This window comes from Lathyrus oleraceus, chromosome 6, assembly GCF_024323335.1.
Source record: "Lathyrus oleraceus cultivar Zhongwan6 chromosome 6, CAAS_Psat_ZW6_1.0, whole genome shotgun sequence".
NCBI lineage: Eukaryota > Viridiplantae > Streptophyta > Magnoliopsida > Fabales > Fabaceae > Lathyrus > Lathyrus oleraceus.
The window spans coordinates 52247445-52266860 of NC_066584.1; the positions used below are offsets into that span (position 1 = coordinate 52247445).

General features: G+C 33.9%; 1 protein-coding gene across 2 annotated transcripts; it reads left to right on the forward strand.

Moving 5' to 3' along the window:
• The first annotated feature begins 306 nt into the window (after positions 1 to 306).
• Positions 307 to 8929, forward strand: LOC127090992 (protein PAM71-homolog, chloroplastic). 2 transcript variants are annotated; one of them, XM_051029484.1, is made up of 11 exons: positions 307 to 645; positions 1215 to 1374; positions 1779 to 1959; positions 5219 to 5266; positions 5777 to 5873; positions 7359 to 7522; positions 7690 to 7755; positions 8005 to 8055; positions 8327 to 8431; positions 8510 to 8556; positions 8594 to 8929. In XM_051029484.1, the coding sequence occupies exons 1-11, from the start codon at positions 525 to 527 to the stop codon at positions 8610 to 8612; spliced, it is 1059 nt and encodes a 352-aa protein (XP_050885441.1). In that variant the 5' UTR covers positions 307 to 524; the 3' UTR covers positions 8613 to 8929. The 2 variants fall into 2 exon arrangements, with proteins under 2 accessions (XP_050885441.1, XP_050885440.1); XM_051029483.1 differs by having other exon boundaries at positions 309 to 645; positions 8510 to 8929.
• Positions 8930 to 19416: the final 10487 nt, after the last annotated feature.

Here is a 19416-nt window from a genome sequence, read left to right on the forward strand (position 1 = left end):
ACGTGATTGATATAATAAAAATATTTTATACAATATTTATATTCTTTTTTCTCTTACTATAAAAAGAAAAATACTCATAGTTAAAAAAACATTTGAGATGATTTTAAAAAAAATCAAAATTAATTTTGTAGTAAGTCTCTAAAATATGTAGGTAGGAGGTTTAACCATTTTTTTTAAAAATAAAATATTTTGATATATGACTTGATAAAATTGTAATGAGAGCAAATGGGTAATTTTTTTTATATATATAGCCAAAATATTTTAACATATTTTCTATCAACTTTTGGTGATTTTGATTTATCTCTCTAATACATTTCACACGTGTCATCTTCAAGAACACTCTCTCACTTACTTGGAGTATCTATCTACCCACACACCAGTCACCAAAGCTACAACCTTACCTCAAACCATCGTCTAGTTACACTCAAAGTTTCAATTTTTGTCATAAAAATTGGATTTTTACACTACCCAAAATCCTAACCAACCAGAAAAATGAATTTGTAGAACAAGTTTCATCACAAAACATGAAAGGGTTAGGTTCTCATACACTCTTGATTCCAAAGGCAAAGCCTCCTCTTTCATTTGCAATACTTGATGCATTACCTTGTTGTACTTATTTCTCTAAAACCACCACTTTATCCCCATGTAAGTTCTTCCAAATTCTCTTGTTTTGATACACTGGTTTGACTTGGATTGGATTAAAGTTTCAAGCTTTTAAGTTTTTTTTTCTCTTCTTATCCTATAGTTTAAAGCTCACATATAATTTTTTTTTCTGTTCTGGAAAGTACTAGTTCAATGTATCTCTTTTTTTATTTTTGTAGCGAAATTTCTGTTCAGCTGGATTTCCAATTCAAGTGGGTCAAACCCAAAATTTGAACCTTTTTGGTGGTTGATAAGAAAAAAAAGTTTGTTAAAAGTTAAATTAAATCAGATACCTTTTTATAAGGAAAAAATTATAACCTAATTCTGGAGCTCAATGTAGTTCTTATTGATAGGTAATATGGGATGGATACAATTTTGGGGAAAAAATTGTGTTGATCATATGTTTTAAAGCTGTTTTAGATCCTAATTATATGATTCAAATTTGATCCTTGAGTTATATGCTCTCTTAAATTTATTTAGAAATGGTTAGCTATTGGGTTTTATATAAAGTATGTTATTAGTACTTGTGTCTCTTGTCTAAAGGAGTGACCATATGCCTAAATTATGTATAGTAAGATGCAGACAGAAATTGAAGTTGAGCCTGGTGCGTGGCGAAATTCGAGCCCAAGCTTCAAATGCTAGTGTTGGACCGGGGGATTATGGAAACAATCATGAGAAAGACATCCAGGATGTCTCTGAAAGAAATTCTGTTGACGACAATTCGTCTAAAATGTGAGTTTCATTTAATTGGTTTTGTTTGTTTGTGTCAGTGATTGCCATTCAGATCTTTACAGGTGCTAGCGAGATGACCATGTGGCTTTAGGAACTTGCCAGGATTTGACTTTTGGTTTTTACGATGTTTTGTTTGGCATAATGTGTGCTTTTATGATTGTAATTTCCCTGGAAACCCTGAATTTATATTGCGAAGTCGTGGTGTAAACTTGAAACTTGTAGCATATGCATTGTAGAACTATTGATATTGATGTTAAAGATTATGTCTGTAGGTTAGTTTTCTCGAGTGATTTAACATGTCCTTAAGCTCTTTTCAAATTACTTTTTTGTGTGATGTGAGTATGATCGGACATCGGTCATGGCCCTAATACAATTCTAATACAAGTATATTTTATGGTTGGCAGCGTGAAACCTATTCGGATTCCTTATCCTGTATCTATAGCTTCTGTGCTGTTTGGATGTGCTCTTGTGTTTTCACTAATAGCCTTTGTGAAAGGAGGGCCTTCATCAGTTCTAGCAGCAATTGCAAAATCAGGATTCACTGCTGCGTTTACATTAATATTTGTTTCTGAAATCGGGGACAAGGTAATTTTCTATTATTATCGAGACTATTATCATCTTAAAATATCTCATTGTCAGTTAGCTTCAATTAATTTATGTTTGTAAACGAAATTGCAATTGCAAAGAAAAGGTAATAAAATGGATTTGAATGAGGGAATGGTAGTGTATTTTTGATGATGAAAAGGAAAATGCATAAGGGAGAGGTTTCTGCCTATAATAGAAATGATTCTTTCATCATGATCCGTTCTCTCTCCTTACTTGACGGTCTATGCATCAGAATTCTCCTCAAACTCTATTTCCCATTTTCTATGTCATCATTATTTTAATGCCCATTTTTATATGTGAGGTCTGTAAAGGGCCTTGCCAACTTGCCATTATCCCTTATGAATTTTCTTTTGTAACATGCGAGACCAAGAAACAATCTTACTCCTGTTACATGTTTCGAGATGATCCGTCGGAGCAAACTAGTAATTTTGCTACAATCCATTGTTACCCCTTCCTTTGAAATAATGTGGCTCAAGTACCCCAACTTTTCTTTTTGTTAGCCACTAAGTGCTCGGCACATAGTACTTGAAGCACCATATGCAAGTGTTGAATGTCGGTCTCCCATACCCCTAAATATCATCAAAAGAAACCATAATGAAATTTCTCAAGATGGGTTTTAAGACTTCATTCATGAGTGCTTGAAAAGTGGATGGTGTGTTCATCAATCCAAACGGAATCACTAAATATTAGTAGTGCCCCTCTTGAGTACTAAATGTCATTTTGGGAATATCATTTTTCCTTACCCACACTTCGTGGGATCAAGCTTAGATAATAATTGTGATCTATACAGCTCATCCAATATCTCATCTTTCGTAGGAATTGGTAGTTTATCTGGAATGGTTAACCTTATTTAATGCCTGGTAGTCCACTCCACATACATCACCCAAGTTCCATCTTTCCTCTATCAAAATAACGGTCTGGAAAGTGCACTATGACTTGTTCAATGACCACACTCTTGCATGCTCCTTGGGCAAATACTGTGTAGCCAACTTCCATTTTAATCCGTAAGGGTGCTGTCTCCTATGCAGTCCAACCCATAGTCACATCAACCTCTTGGAGATGAAGTTGTGAGTTCCTGTCCTGTCAACTAACACGAGAAAGGGCGGCATGCACACACCACTTTGAGCTCCACCGTTTGTGACTGACTATTGCTACCTTTGAATTGGAAGTTAAGTTAAGGGTCGTAACACTCATCTCTCCTTACTCCTGTCCCGCTTCCTCTATTTTAGCAGCCAAGATACTAGCCCGGAGACAAATGTCTCACTCCTCTATCTCGTGGTTTTGTGCCCTTGCACTCTTGCTTGGTACCTTTTTTGAGGCTCAACCCACTTGGTTGTTCAATCCTTGAGGCTGTGGGTGAAATAACCAAAGTACTGATTATCTAGTAATACGGTCGTCTGTTTAGTGAGGCCCTCAAACTCTTGGATGTATTCCTCCACACTGTGGTCTTGGCACTATGCTGATAGTTGCCTGAACAGATTTCCGTCAATATTTCCCTCATCTTGCTCCAACAACTCTTCTTTGAGCTTTTCCCAAGTCAACTCAGCTTCTTCATTCAACATGTCCTCGAAAAAGTGGATGCTATGCCCTACATGCATAGCCTAGCCAAATTGACGGGTACCTTTGACATTGTGTCTTGGAATTTGAAATAAACCTTGGCGTGAGTGATCCATCCCATCCCATCCCACTGGGTATTCTCAGCGAACATTGGATGTTTGACTCTCTTCAAATCGACCGGCGGAACTTGACAAACACGTTGCCCCGGAGACTGCCCAAAGTCTTCTTGCCCGAATCCTTCTTCTCCACCGTTAACTCACTGCTCTCAGTCAACTTGTTCTGTGTGATAAGCAATTTCAATCGCTCCTAGTTTTCTGTTGCTTTCGTTTGTATATCAGCAAGGGCCAGTTTAAGAACCTCCATTTCATTTTCCAGATCTTATACTTCGGCCTCTATCATCTTAGGTGGTATTCGCTTATGCTAAAATGTTGACCCCTCACTACGAAAAAGAAATCCCCTCTTTGTGAGATCCAGCAGGTCGGATCACTTGTTGCAAACCAAACCACATTATAACTGAGAAAAGGATTTTAAAATGGATTAGAATAAGTTGGGAATGATTGTGTTATTGATGATGCAACAGAAAATGAAGAAGAGAGAAATGATTATCTCATAATGATCCCCTCCTCTTTACTCGATTTCTTAAATAACAAAATTCTCCTCACACCATTTCACATTACTATCTATCTACCACCTATCATTCATTTCCCGCCTCTTGTTCCTCCTATGTATACTCTCCACACTTTGGGCCTATTTGGCCGATAAGCTACTGGTAGTTTCTAACAGGGAAATGCAAACTGTTCCAAAATCCATAATCAACTGCAGAAAACCATCACAAATAAAGAGAATGAGGAACTGAGAAAACCAAAACAACCTCTAGGAATTAGAGAGCCTAGTCTCTCCCAACCTAAACCACATAAAATAACCAAATGACTAGAATGATGCCATCCTTATTCTATTTAAGTAAACTATTTATGAGCCTTATTTATTGGACCCGAGGCCTTTGCCTCACATACCCATTTTTATAATAGGTACTCTGCTAACAGCTACCTCATCATCTAAGCTCATGACATCATCTATGGTCCTAACAAATTGGCATTGGCTTGACGCTAGTCAACATTTATAATTAACGCGTTTGTAAAGATCAGTTTCAAGGGATAAAATATTATTTCATGTAGCGGGGAGTGGGTCTTTTGGAATAAAATATTCTGATGGTAAAATACTACTGAGGTCGTCCATAGATGCTAATCCTCTAGACCACGCTTGGTGAGGGACATGAACAATTGCTCTCCAACAAATTATCTGGCTATGATATGTCTCCAAAAAAGGGGATTGCAGATTCAGCAGTAACAAATGAAAACTTAACAAGCAAGTAAGCAACTAAAAGAAAGTCATGTTTTTAATTACCAAGAATCTAGATCCGCCGAACTTTTCACACTCCGAAAGAATGTGAACTTAGTCACTAAAGTCCTACAGGGATTATAATTTTTGAATACATGTACATTTTTATTTATTTTTAATCCCTCTTTGTGAGATTGTAATTTGAGTTTTATTTTTCCCTTCATACTACAAACTTGTACCTAAAGAATACAAAAGGGGTAGAATCGGTAAGGTTTATTATTAAATGAATATTCATTAGAATTGTTTACATGGAGCTAAAGTTAGCCTTTTATCTTTTGACCAGACATTCTTTATAGCTGCACTCCTGGCAATGCAATATGAGAAGGGATTGGTATGTCTTCTGATATATTTTTTCAACAGTTTTTTCCTTCCCATTTCCTGGCTGTTACTGCAGTACAATTCCATTATTATTATAATGATGTCTATATTTTATTGTTTTAATCTGTTGATTATGTACTTCCTACTTTTCATGATCGAAATTAGTCTTCGCTACAGTTCATTTAGGTTTATAGACTAGTGAATTCCTCTGTTTGCTGTATACTGGCATGTGAGTTTCTCTACTATGCTATGTAGTAAAGACATAATGCAAAACTTGGCAAGAACGCCGCCACTTAAGTTACCAAGGTGTCGACACAATAACCAAAATATTAATAGGTAGACATTAATTTGAGATCCATGTGATATGTACCTATACTATTAATTAGAGATCCATGCGTAGACTTAGACATACAAACTCACTCAGCGCTCATAGTTTTTACTTAGAGATTATCATGTTTCAATGTAATTTATATTTTGAGACATAATTTTATATATTTTAACTTCTATTTTATATGTTGACCAGGTTTTGTTGGGTTCAATGGGTGCTCTTGCACTCATGTCAATCCTATCTGTTATAATAGGCCGTATTTTTCAATCAGTGCCTGCTCAGTTCCAGACAAGTAAGTTGTAATAGGCCATATCTTCCGTTCTAAAAAATTCCTATGTCTTTATGGTCCAGGAATTCAATTCACAAAGTTATTGATGATGCACAGTTCTTAAGTACTCATTTATTGCAATCTGTTTAGTAAACACAAATAAAACATGGGCAGCGGAAGCGTGGTGGGCCCATAACGACAAGTCCTAGGTTTGGAACCTGACTCTGATATCATGTTAAAAAATGTGGTTAGACCTAACCATCCCTAAAAACCGGCTTGTAGGGGGAGGATTGCCCCCATTTATAACCACATGTTCAGGTCATATATCATCCGATGTGAGACTCTTAACAACTATCATAGTATATTGAACTTGAGCAATCCTATCTCATCGACTTCAATGTCACTCCTCTCCTTCTCCACCCTGATCACCCATGCCGAGGCCTACACGTCTGAGTTATGTTTTCCACCCAAAGTTCCTTTATCTCTATTATCCGGTGAATACTTCATCGTCTATTATTGTGATTCCAGCATCTATCCCGCTACTGGTATTACCTTTTCATCCATCTTTGCCGGTTTGCTTCACCAAATACACATGTCTTATAACAAATTAAGCATTCATTTTCACTGTCATAGGAAAATTCCTTCGTGGAGTTGGGAATATGCGATCCTATCCTATTTATTTCAACAACTCAATGAAATCTCTTGAATTTTTTTTCCATGTAATGTAAGTGCCTACACAGATCATCTACACCTTTCCCTCTATTGAAAGTGAAATACAGGATCACTATCCATTTGGAAGTTGAGTTTAGCATTTCACAGTTGAATGCAAGTTACAGTTGCCCTGTTCAACATTTTTTTTAAACTCACCTCTTATTTTATCATTTCTGAGGTTCCACTTCATGTGAGCTTAAAATCAGTCCATCTTCAATAAACAATTTTTGGTTTACAGGCTATCAATCTTTCTTCACTATTCACTATACTTTTCACAATAGAAGGCAATATCTGAAATTGTATGCCATAATTTTCATTTAGTGTCTATTAGAGTGTAAGTTGGGTCTAACTATACCTTACAAAACCGGCTTGTAAGATGAGGGGTGCCTCTTTTTATCAAGTCTAGTTAGGCCTTATCTTTATATTTAATGATAGACTTAGATTTTTCTCAATACACTCTCTCGCCCAATACTATCGAGCTTAGTGTGGGGATATAAATAGTGGGTGATCCGATCAACAAACTTTAATACCATACCAGAATTTAGATTAGACCTAACTCAACTTTACAAAACCAGTCTGTAAGGTGAAAGGTGAAGGGTGCCTCTTTTTATAAACTTTAATTAAGCCTTCTGTTTATTTAATATGGGACTCAGATTTTTCCCGATTGTATTTGTTCAATTTTCTTGAATTCATGTTTACAGGTAATTTGTAGTATCGAATTCTCGTAATTGATCTATCTTAATCATTTGCTATGATGGCTATAGCTGATGTCTTCTGGTTTGTCTGATCTACATACAGCCTTACCGATTGGAGAATATGCGGCAGTAACTCTTCTTTTATTTTTTGGCCTAAAATCAATAAAAGACGCATGGGATCTTCCTTCAGCTGCTGTTAAAAATGGTGATAACAACAGTCCTGAACTTGATGAACTTGCTGAAGCTGAGGAGCTTGTGAAAGAAAAGGTTTGAATCCCATTTTTGACAATGTCTAGTTTTTTTTTTGTCAAGTCCTATATAATGCAACAACTCAGTGATATATGGATGGCGTATATGGTTGAATTAGTTTACTTTGACCTAGGCAATTCAAACGGCATTTATACCTTTAACTATTTCTTTCCAAAATTCTTCAGGCATCCCCACGGCTTACAAATCCACTTGAGATCATTTGGAAATCATTCAGTCTTGTATTTTTCGCTGTAAGGATCCTTTTTTCTCTGATCTTTTTTTATATTGTAAAATCATCACTATAACAACACAACAAAGTTAAGCATAGTATGCATTGTGAAAATCTTATAATTTCTTGCATTTGCTTAAAATGTGCTCATCAACATTTTACTACAAATGTTGTTTCCATTTTAATCAACACATCATATACAGCATCAAGCATTTGTATTGGTTTATGTTATCAGGCATAAATTTTTAATTTGCTGTCTGGATTTGCCTAGGAATGGGGAGATCGGTCAATGCTTGCAACAATCGCGCTCGCGGCTGCTCAGGTGCACTTTTAAATTTATATTATGATACAATCAGTACTCAGATTCTTTAAGCAAGGTCTCGAGTTTGAACCTTGTCGATGGAAAAAACATGGTTGGGAGGGGAGACTCCACTAAAGGTGTCCAATCATGTTCTCTGGCGGAGATTAGTCATCGACTAAGTCGTGGATAAATCACACTAATAACATGATTATTGAAAAATAGATTACGACACAACATGTTAGCATCTTTTGCTTAATATATATTAATCTTAGTAATATGTTATTCTTGACAGTCTCCTTGGGGTGTGGCAAGTGGAGCCATTGCCGGACACTTACTAGCAACATGTATTGCCATTGTTGGAGGGTCACTCCTTGCTAACTACATTTCTGAAAAACTGGTATAACTCATTATTACCTGTGATTAAACCTTTGCATTTTAATCTGATACCTATTTAACTCACTTTATTTTGCATCAGGTTGGTTACTTGGGTGGAGGGCTGTTTCTAATTTTTGCTGTAGCCACCTTTTTTGGGGTTTTCTGATTTCTGCCAAGTCCTACTCTTTTTTGGGGTTTTCTGATTTCTGCCAAGTCCTACTCTATTTTTTTGTGTGCAATATATTACTTGTGGAAATAATAAGGATACATACTCAAATGCAGAACCAATAATGACAGAACAGAGAAAAAAAAAAAGCATACTTCAAGTTTGTTGATTTCCTTTAGTTTAACATTAGGAGCCAATTATTCGCATGGTAGATAATAAGAAACATGACATCTGTCATTAGAGTTATAAACTTTGAGTAGAATGTTGTGTAATTGTTTCTCCTCGGACTAGCTTTTGTAATGTGTGTGTATTGTATTAATGAAACTATATCAAAGGATACATCCATTTTGTTTAGGGGGATTGTTCAATACATTCAGAGACTACTTACTCAGACACCGGCTAAATTTTAAAAATAATCTTCAATCCGGATTCTAAAATCTGGACACATTTAATACACAATACGAAATCTTTGAAACATGCTAATGCTAGAGTTGAAAACTCCGGACTTTATGTTTAACCTCATCTCAGAACTACACGTTTTCTAAATAATTTGGATTGCATATGGAGATTGTAATATGGACGTTGCTATTTAAGTAAACTCATGTCTTTTCCCTCTCTTTCCATTTTTCATTTTTTGCGTTGTATTGCACATATATGAGGTATGTCAAATATGGTTGTGTCTAATTCAACCCTACAAAACCGGTTGGTAGAATGAGGATTGTCCTCACTTGTAAACATATGTTCAGGTTATATATTGTTCGAGGTGAGATTCTTAACACCCCCCTCACGTTCATGGACATTTGGAACATGAAAATAAATGGTGGGTGGTTCGATAATGGGTGGTTCGATAATAGAAACCATAGTAGGTGGTCCACCGAATGTTAAAACGAGGCTCTGATACCATATTGAATTAGGAGAGATTAAGAGACATTTAAGTTAAACCGTGTGTCTGAATAGCACTACAGAAGATGTATTATATAGTAAAAAAATTAGAGCTCATATTATTAATTACATAGTTATCATATTCTATTCTAGAATACATTAAGGAATATTCTCTTTCTATATATACATATATACATATCAACAAGGTCCACTCAATTGCATTAGTAAGTTATTCACTTCCTTTTCTTTTTTTATTTCACATACATGCATTTATAGGTATGATACTCTAGGCTTAGAAGTAATATATATATATGCCATTGTGTTTGTCATGAATTATTTTGCATCGAGATTTTGAACACTAGAGTTTAGGGTTCCTGCATGCTCTATTTTATGGTTTGTGTTTTTGGTTTAATGTAGTATGGATTTTGAATTCTGGACCCTTAATTTGAAGATTGGAATTCGGAATTACCTGTTATGTGTTTGTTGGTTTGTTTGTTTATGTGCTTATTTGATTGTAGAAAAAATGTCTAACAACCAGGAAAGATTGAGACATGGTAGAGTGACTCAACATGCTTTCGTTCTCGGATTCATGTGTTCCTTGTTGTCTCAGATGCCTCAGAGGGTTTTTCAGGAAGCCCCTCGGACCTGTCATTTCTTTCTCTACATCCAAATCATGTTGCTAGACACGCGTGGGAGGGAGAAGCAACATAAATATTTAATTACTCTTTTAAATATTTGAGTATAATATTTGAACTGTCTAATAATATTTAATTGTAATATATCAGCCACGATGGATAGGTTGCAAAGGTGACGCAACCTAATTAGCCATTGTTTCAGAGTGTCATGCAATTATTAAGTATGATGAACATCTCGCCGGTCGGGAGAAATGACGACGCCTCTCAATGCATCTATCCACAAAAAAGACAATAAATTATGGTCAACAACTTTACCAGTCAAAATGGAATGCTTACTGTGTCTTAGGACTCCCCTAAATTTTGGCGCACATGTATATATAAATACTTAAACTCTAAGGTTGAGGAGACAACTCAGATAAACACAAAATACTCAAAAGATACAGTTTATCACCTTACGTGAGTTTGCTTTCTCCTCACCGTAATCACCTCAAATAGGATTTCTCACCACCGTGAGCTAGTCTAACACCACCAAAATTCCTAAGCATCTGATCACCCCTACCAACATATAGATGCCACTAGGGATGGAAGTGGGTAACCATGGGGACGAGTACTAGTCTTTCTACCCGCCCCATTTAGTATATAATACTTGTACCTGCCCCATACTCGTGAGTGTATTTATCAGATGTGTATCTCTGAATTTTGAGATACCCATAAGTACTTACGAATATCCACGGATACTATTATTTAAATATTTTTAAAATATATATAATTAATTAATTTTTTTATCCTTTTAAAAACAAAAATTCAAATTTAACAAAAAAAAAAAAACTAAACCACATTCATTTTTTTCTTCTTTTATCAAATAATTATACTATATTCAACAAAGTAATAATAATAATAATAATGATAATAATAATAATAAGTATTTAGATTATACTGGATTAAGTCCTTCTTGAAAAGGCGAAATCACCTTGATAGAGTGGATTGAAGGTAGCTTCATTAACAACGAACCAGTATAAAAATAACTTTGTTATTTTTCTTGTTCGTGTTATTGATTTATTGAGTTGGTTTTGAAAAAACTTATGTTTTTAGAAACCCAATTCAAACCCTCCATTTTTTGTGTTTCTTGCCACCTTCAATTCAACCATGTGTTTATCAATTATTTTGATAAATCGGTGAAATTTCTTAAATCCGAAGAGAGTACGGAGTCGAGTTTCATGACCGCGGGACAGGTAGAGATGTCATTGAGATAATGTGTGCTCAAGTGTTCATGGTGTTTGTGTCATTGGGAGGGTGAAGCGAAAGAATGATTACAGATCTACATGTTGTGTGTGAGTTTCTTAAGGTGTTCCTAAATAACATTAGTGATTTGCCGTCAGAGCGCAAAATTGAGTTCGCCATAGACTTAGTACCTGCTACTAGTTCTGTGTCGATGGATTCATATAGGATGTCTACTTCAAAGCTAAGTGAGCTAAAGAAACAGTAAGAGGATCTACTTGAGAAAAAGTTTGTTTGGCCGAGTGTTTCATCGTGGGAATATTGTTTGCTAAGAAGAAAGATGGTATCATGATGTTGTGTGTTGACTATCGACAGTTGAATAAGGTTAATATTAAGAATAAGTATCCAATTCCGAAAATTGATGATTTGATGGTTAAGTTGGTTGGTGTTTGCGTGTTTAGCAAGATTGATTTATGTTAGGGTTATCATCAGATTCCTGTGAAGCCATATGATATCCCGAAGACTGCATTCAAGACGAGGTTTGGTCATCATGGGTATTCTATGATGCCCTTTGGTGTGTCTAATGTGCTTGGAGTATTCATGGCGTACATGAATAGAATATTTCATCCGTACTTAGATCAATTTATGGTTGTGTTCATCGATAATATTTTGATATATTCTAAGTTCGATGAAGTGCATGCAAAGCATCTAATGGTTCTGTTGTTAACCTTGAAAGTAAAGAAGTTGTATATGAAGTTGTATAAGTGTGAGTTCTGGTTGAAGGAAGTAATTTTCCTTGGTCATGTGATATCTAGTGGTGGTATCACGGTGGATCCATCGAAGATAGATGCAGTGTTGTAGTGAAAGAATCTGAAGTTTGTTACTGGGACCAGAAGTTTTCTTGGTTTGGTTGGTTAGTTACTGCAAAAGGTTCATCAAAGGATTTTTGAAGTTGGCATTGCCTTTGACTCAGTTAACTCAAAAGGGTCAAGTCTATGTGTGAAGTGTTCACTATGAAGAGAGTTTTCAAGAAGTCAAGAAGTCAAGAAGAAGCTGACATTAACTCCAATGTTGATTTTGCCATGTCCAAGTGAATCCTTTGTTGTGTATTGAAATGCTTTGAAGATAAGACTAGGTGGTGTGCTAATACTAAATGGTCATGTTGTGGCTTATGCTTCCAAACAGTTGAAAGTTCATGAGAGGAATTATCCTACACATGATCTAGAGTTGTCAGCCATAGTGTTCGTGTTGAAAATTTGGAGGCATTATATTTTTGGTTCTAGATTTGAAGTTTTAAGTGATCACAAGAGTTTGAAGTATCTATTTGATCAAAGAGTTAAATATGAGGCATGAGAGGTGGCTCAAATTTCTGAAGGATTATGATTTTGGCTTGACTTACCATCATGGTAAAGCCAATGTCGTAGTTGATGCCTTAAGCAGGAGGTTGTTGCATATGTCAATGTTGATGGTTCGAGAATTTGAGTTAATCGAGAAATTCATAAATTTGAGTATGTTGTGTGAAAGGACTCATAACAATGTGAATTTCGGTATGTTGAGGATGACTAGTGGTATTCTTGAAGAGATCATAGAAGGTCAAAAAAGTCAACTTGGAATTGGTTGACCGACTAGTTTTAATCAATCAAGGTAAATAAGGTGAGTTTAGGATAAGTGAGAATGGTGTGATGAGATTCAGAGACAAAGTTTGCATACCTAATGTGGCATAGCTTAAGAAGAATATTCTTGAGAAAGGTCATAAGAGTGATCTTAGTATTCGTCCTGATGCTGCTAAAATGTATCAAGACTTGAAGAAAATGTTTTGGTGGTCAGGAATGAAGAAAGATATAGCCGAGTTCGTTTATGTGTGTTTGACTTGTCAGAAGTCAAAGATTGAACATCAGAAGTTGTCGGGTCTGATGCAACCGTTGAGTATTCCCAAGTGGAAATGGGATATCATTTACATGGATTTTGTGATAAGTTTATCGAGGACGACAAAAGGATGTGATTACATCTGGGTTATTGTTGAAAGACTGGACAAATTGGCTCATTTCATTCTGATTAAGATTAGTTACCCTTTGTGGAAGTTGGCTGATTTGTATATTGAGAAGGTTATTAACTTGCATGATATTCCTTCGAGTATTATGTTAGATAGAGATCCGAGATTTACATCAATCTTTTGACAGAGTTTGCAGGAAACGTTGGGTACTAAACTAAAGTTGAGTTCTACTTATCATACACACACATATGGTCAGACAGAGAGGACTATTCAGTCTTTGGAGGATTTGCTAAGAGCTTATGTTTTGGAGTAGGGAAATAACTGGGACAAATACTCACCGTTGGTTGAGTTCACTCACAACAACCATTTCCATTTTAGTCTTGGAATGGAACCTTTTGAAGCTTTGTATGGTAGGAGGTGTAGGACACCTTTGTGTTGGTATGATTCTAGTGAGAGTGTTGTGCTTGGACCTGAGATAGTTCAACAGACTATTGAGAATATCAAGATGATCCAAGAGAAGATGAAAGCTTTACAAAGTCGTCTGAAGAATTATCATGACAAGAGGAGGAAAAAACTTGAGTTCCAAGAGGGGGATCATGTATTCTTGAGAGTTACTCTGATAACTAGTGTTGGTAGTACGTTGAAGTCTAAAAAGCTTACATCGCATTTCATTGGTCTGTTTTAGATTCTCCAGCGACTATGAGAGGTGACCTACCGAGTTTTTTACCGCCATATATTTCAAATATTCATAATGTGTTTCACGTGTCTCAATTGAGAAACTACATTCATGATCCATCTCATGTGATCCGGTTGGATGATGTGCAAGTTAGAGAGAACTTGACAATTGATTCTTTACCGTTGAAGATTGATGGTCGTGTAGTGAAGCACTTGCGAGGCAAGGAGATCGCTTCAGTGAAATTTGTTTGGGGAGGACCTGCTGGTGGCAATGTGACGTGGGAGCTCGAGAGTAGGATGAGAGACTCTTATTCAAATCTTTTCTCGTCGGGTAAATTTCGAGGGCGAAAATTCTTTAAGTGGGGGAGAGTTGTAACACTCCGACTTAATTGGCCTTTTATTTATTTTTTTATTTGATATAATTGATTAATTTATTTAAATAATTATTTTATGTGATTTATGACGTGTTTGCCCGGTGTTTGCATTTGTGGTGAAATATGCTTAATTAATTGGTTTTCGGTGTGATTTAATTAATTAAATTAATAAAAATTGAGAGAATAGTAATTGTTGGGGGTAAACAGTGAAAATAATAGAAGGTAAAGGGACCTTAGGAGTGCTTGCTTGTGCTTTTGTTAATTTTATAAGGTATGAGGGGTTGTTCATCTAAGGGTGCCTTAATCATGAAAGGGTAGAGAAGTTTTCCTTAACCTGCAATAGGCTTTTTTTTTCTTTTTTGATTGGTTATTTGCTGAGTTATATGAATGTGATTTTGTTTTTATGTAATGGTTCAATTGAAATTCGTGCTTTGTGAATATGGTGATTATTGTTTATGTTAAACTGTTCATAAAACATGTTATTTGGTATGAAATTGAGGGTTTAAAAGCATGAATCTAATTATGAATTTTGGTGATTAATCAATGAAATAACATGTTAAATTAATGGGAAATAAGATGCTAGTATGTGGTAAATATGTATATATTAATTATGGACGGTTTGGGGATTCTTGGAATTGAATTTAAGGTTTTGAAGGTTCTGCAATGGCATAACAAGTATTCTGCTTATGTTAACAGGGTGACGGGCGTCACCTGCATAATGACCTGGTCTCCAGGCAAGCGTGAAACCTTGTCGGTTGTCAGATGAGTGACAATTGAGGGAAATGGATGTTGACGAGCGTCACCCTGGGGACGGGCTACCCGTCATCATGCTAGTGAGTGTGTTTTAACCTACTGAGTTGAATATTTGGTGTGGTTTTGTCATGCAGTCATTGATTGGTTGTTGTTTGGTGTATTTTAACGAATGTTAGTTGGTTAATTGAATTTTGCAATTAATCGATTATTGTTAATTGATATATATCTATATATATGTTCAATGTATAAATATAGTTGATGAAAATGGTAGTATAATATTGTGTAAATTATTGTACATGCTTGTTGATGAATTAATGCGATGAGTAGTTCAGAGTGAGAACTACTAGTGATACATTGAATCCATATTTGTTTACATTAAGAGTGAAATTATATTAATTACTATATTGGTGTTGTTTATAATTGTTTACAGTCAGAGTGATGTTGTATTCATTATTGTGTTGTTGTAATTGCATTGTTATATGACATGCATCATATGTAGTCGTTGTTGTGAAATAGGCGAGTCACAAGTTCAAAGAGGAGACTAATAACTTATCCTAAGCTCAGAGTGGGGGCTCAAGGTTCAAATAGAGGATCCGATTTGCATGAAGAACCAAATATTGAGTCGGTACCGCATGCATGAGTTGAGTCGATGTCGCATTGCATTACATAAAGGTTTTGCAAATGAGATGTTTGAGTGTTGTCGAATACCGTTGTGTGGATGGATTTGTACGAGTTTGATTGTGATGTGAGTGAAATGCGAATACATGATATTGTGGTGCATAATTGATAACTGTATGATTTTGTACTATGTGAATCTAATTTGATGTTTTGTGCACCGTTTATTATTTGAATTTATTTCCACCCATTTCTATTTGATATTGTGTGTGTGCTCCTCTGGAGAACAGACAATCAGATACCTCAATATGAACTTGATGTAGAGGATGGTGTTGCACCTCTTTAGTTGTTTGTCGATTGAGTCTTATAGTTTGAGTCACTCTAATATATAACACGCGGTGAACATGTTGTTCTTTTAATTGTTTTTGTTGTATATCTTTTCATTAATTTGATGTGAACCACATTTAAAACCAATAATGTCACTGTGTTTTTTTATGCCAAGTATTTTATAAATTCCGCTGCCTATCAAATAATTTAATTTTCAATTATGTGGTTCATGTTTGTTTTGTCGATGCATGAGCAGAATCCTACTTGAAGGATTTATTTGTTTGATTAAATTAAATAGGTCAAATTTTTTGAACGGCCAGAAATTCAGAATTTTAGGGAAATCTGCTTATAAAAATATAGGAATTTTAGAAATTTCCGATACAAAACTAAAGGATTCTCACATAAATTTTGAACTTTCCGAAAAAAATTTATTGTTTTCAAAATTTCCGATAGACTTGGGAATTTCTGGAATTGCTTTGGATTTTTTGGAATTTGCATAAATTTTGAATGGATTTTAAAAATGATTTAAAATTTTATAAGGTTAATATAGTCAATTCATTGAGTTTGGCAGGGGGGAGAGGGGGGGGGGGGTGGGGTGGGGTGGGGTGGGCGTTCCAGATTCAATAGGGGTGACAAGTTAAATGCTCGTTGATTTCTAATCAATTGTGTCAACCATATTTTGTTTGGAATAACAAATGAGAGCATTTGAGTGACGATATTCTACACAAACAAAGATAACTTTTACATTTTGATGGTAGTTTACATTTTGACGATATATATATATATATATATATATATATATATATATATATATATATATATATATATATATATATATATATTAATATATATATATATATATATATATATATATTATATATATATATATATATATGAGGTTAATTATTATGCACTGTCAGTGTAAAAAGTTTTACACAATCGATTCATCACCATCACTCGTTTGTATTACTTTATAGATTTTTAAAATAAAAGTCAAACTTGTTTCAATATCCAACGGTTATGATTAACTGACGGTGTAAAATCCTTTTACACTGTCAGTGTATTTCAATTAATCTCTCTCTCTCTCTCTCTCTCTCTCTCTCTCTCTCTCTCTCTCTCTCTCTCTCTCTCTCTCTCTCTCTCTCTCTCTCTCTCTCTCTCTCTCTCTCTCTCTCTCTCTCTCTCTCTCTCTCTCTCTCTCTCTCTCTCTCTCTCTCTCTCTCTCTCTCTCTCTCTCTCTCTCTCTCTCTCTCTCTCTCTCTCTCTCTCTCTCTATATATATATATATATATATATATATATATATATATATATATATATATATATATATATATATATATATATATATATATATATATATATATTATCTAGAAGCAAGGCCGGTCCAATTATATCGGATTACAAAAATGGATCCATTTTTTTTAAAACATAATTATAATAATTAAAAAAATAAATATTAAAAATACATTTATATATAAATTAAAAATAAATTTAATTATAATTATTTTGAGTTTTGATCATTCTTGACTTTTGTATGTATTGAGTTTTTATCATAATATATTTTTCGATTATTGAATTTTTTTAATAACATTTTATTTATTTTTATTAATATTTATAAAAAAAAATTGAAGTTTTCAAAAATTTGGGCCCTCTAATATTTGGGGCCCGGTGCTTTAGCACATGCTGCACATGCACAGGGTCGCCCCTGTCTAGAAGTTTGACTCATTGAAATTTATTTTTTCTCATTTTTCTACCATTACAAGAAAAATTCATACTATTTGATGAAATAAAATAATTTATGGAACAATTTTGAAAATATTAATACCAAAGTGTTTTAATTAATAAAAAGTAAACAATGTGAAATTACAAATTTTCGAGATCTCACAATATTACAAATTTATTAATGTGTTTATTAACAATGATAGAGAAATATAAATATTTTCAAATTTACATTTTAAAAATTGTTATGCATTTATAAACTTTTAAAATTTTAAGATATTATATTATAGATTCAATTATACTTGAACAAGACAGACGGTTATATACACATATCTATAAATATATAGAGTTGATATAGTAAGATAAAAATCTAAATTAGTGAATCTTCTTTAAAAAAAAAAGTTAGGCTAAAATAAGTTAAAGAGTTCTTTTAAATATAATAATTTAATTTACTATCTATTTAATACTAATTTAAATAAAAAACTATAATAATAATTTAAAGAGTTTATTTTTTTAATTAAAATGAATAATATACATAAAATGTTGTTAGAAGGAATTGAACCCATAAATTTGTACCATCAATACTTAACAAATACCACCCAACTACATTACATTTCATGATCATTTTTGCAACTAATGCTATATATTAGGAAATATTATATTTATATTTATATTGGGGCCATATATCAAATTTTGAGGTCTTAAAATTTGGAGGCCCTGTGCGGTGACACTCCTTGCACACCCACAGGGCCCGACCATATATATATATATATATATATATATATATATATATATATATATATATATATATATATATATATATATATATATATATATATATATATATATATATATATATATATATATATATATATATATATATATATATATATATATATATATATATACTTTAATTATCTTGTTTTAGTTATAAATTCTAATTATAAGTTATTCTAAATTTTTCAGATTTGATTTTTGACTCCGAATCAATAGAAGAATTAAAATTTTGTTGCAAAATAATAATAAGAGTTTGGCAAATTATCCAGACATGTCTTCGTCGGATATGACATTGTTACCATAGAGACATAATAAATTGATTTAAGATGAGTTGAACTATGACATACAATCTTTAGCTGATGAGCATCGTAAATTGATGTCAAGAATGACAATTGAACATAGGGGAATATATGATAGGATCATGACAAGGGTCGAAGAAAATAAACTGAGTGTTTTTTTTATGGTTATGGAGGAACTGAAAAGACTTACATTTGGAGTGCAATGTCTGCAACATTAAGGTCGAAACATGAGATTGTTCTAACAATAACATTAAGTGGGATAATTGCATTGCTAATTTCTGGCGGAAGAACCGCACACTTGAGGTTCAGAATCCCATTAAATATTAATGAATACTCGACATGTGAAATAACTCCAAAAAACCCTTTATTTGATTTAATACGTCGTGCAAAGCTAATCATATAGGATGAAACACCTATGATGCACATACATTATTTTGAAGTTTTTGATCAAACTTTGAAGGATATAGTGAGAGCAAAAAATATTCCATTTGGTGAAAAAGTAATTGCGTTGGGTGAAGATTTTTGTCAGATTCTTTCTGTTATACCTAAAAGAGTAAGACAAGAAGTTGTTCAT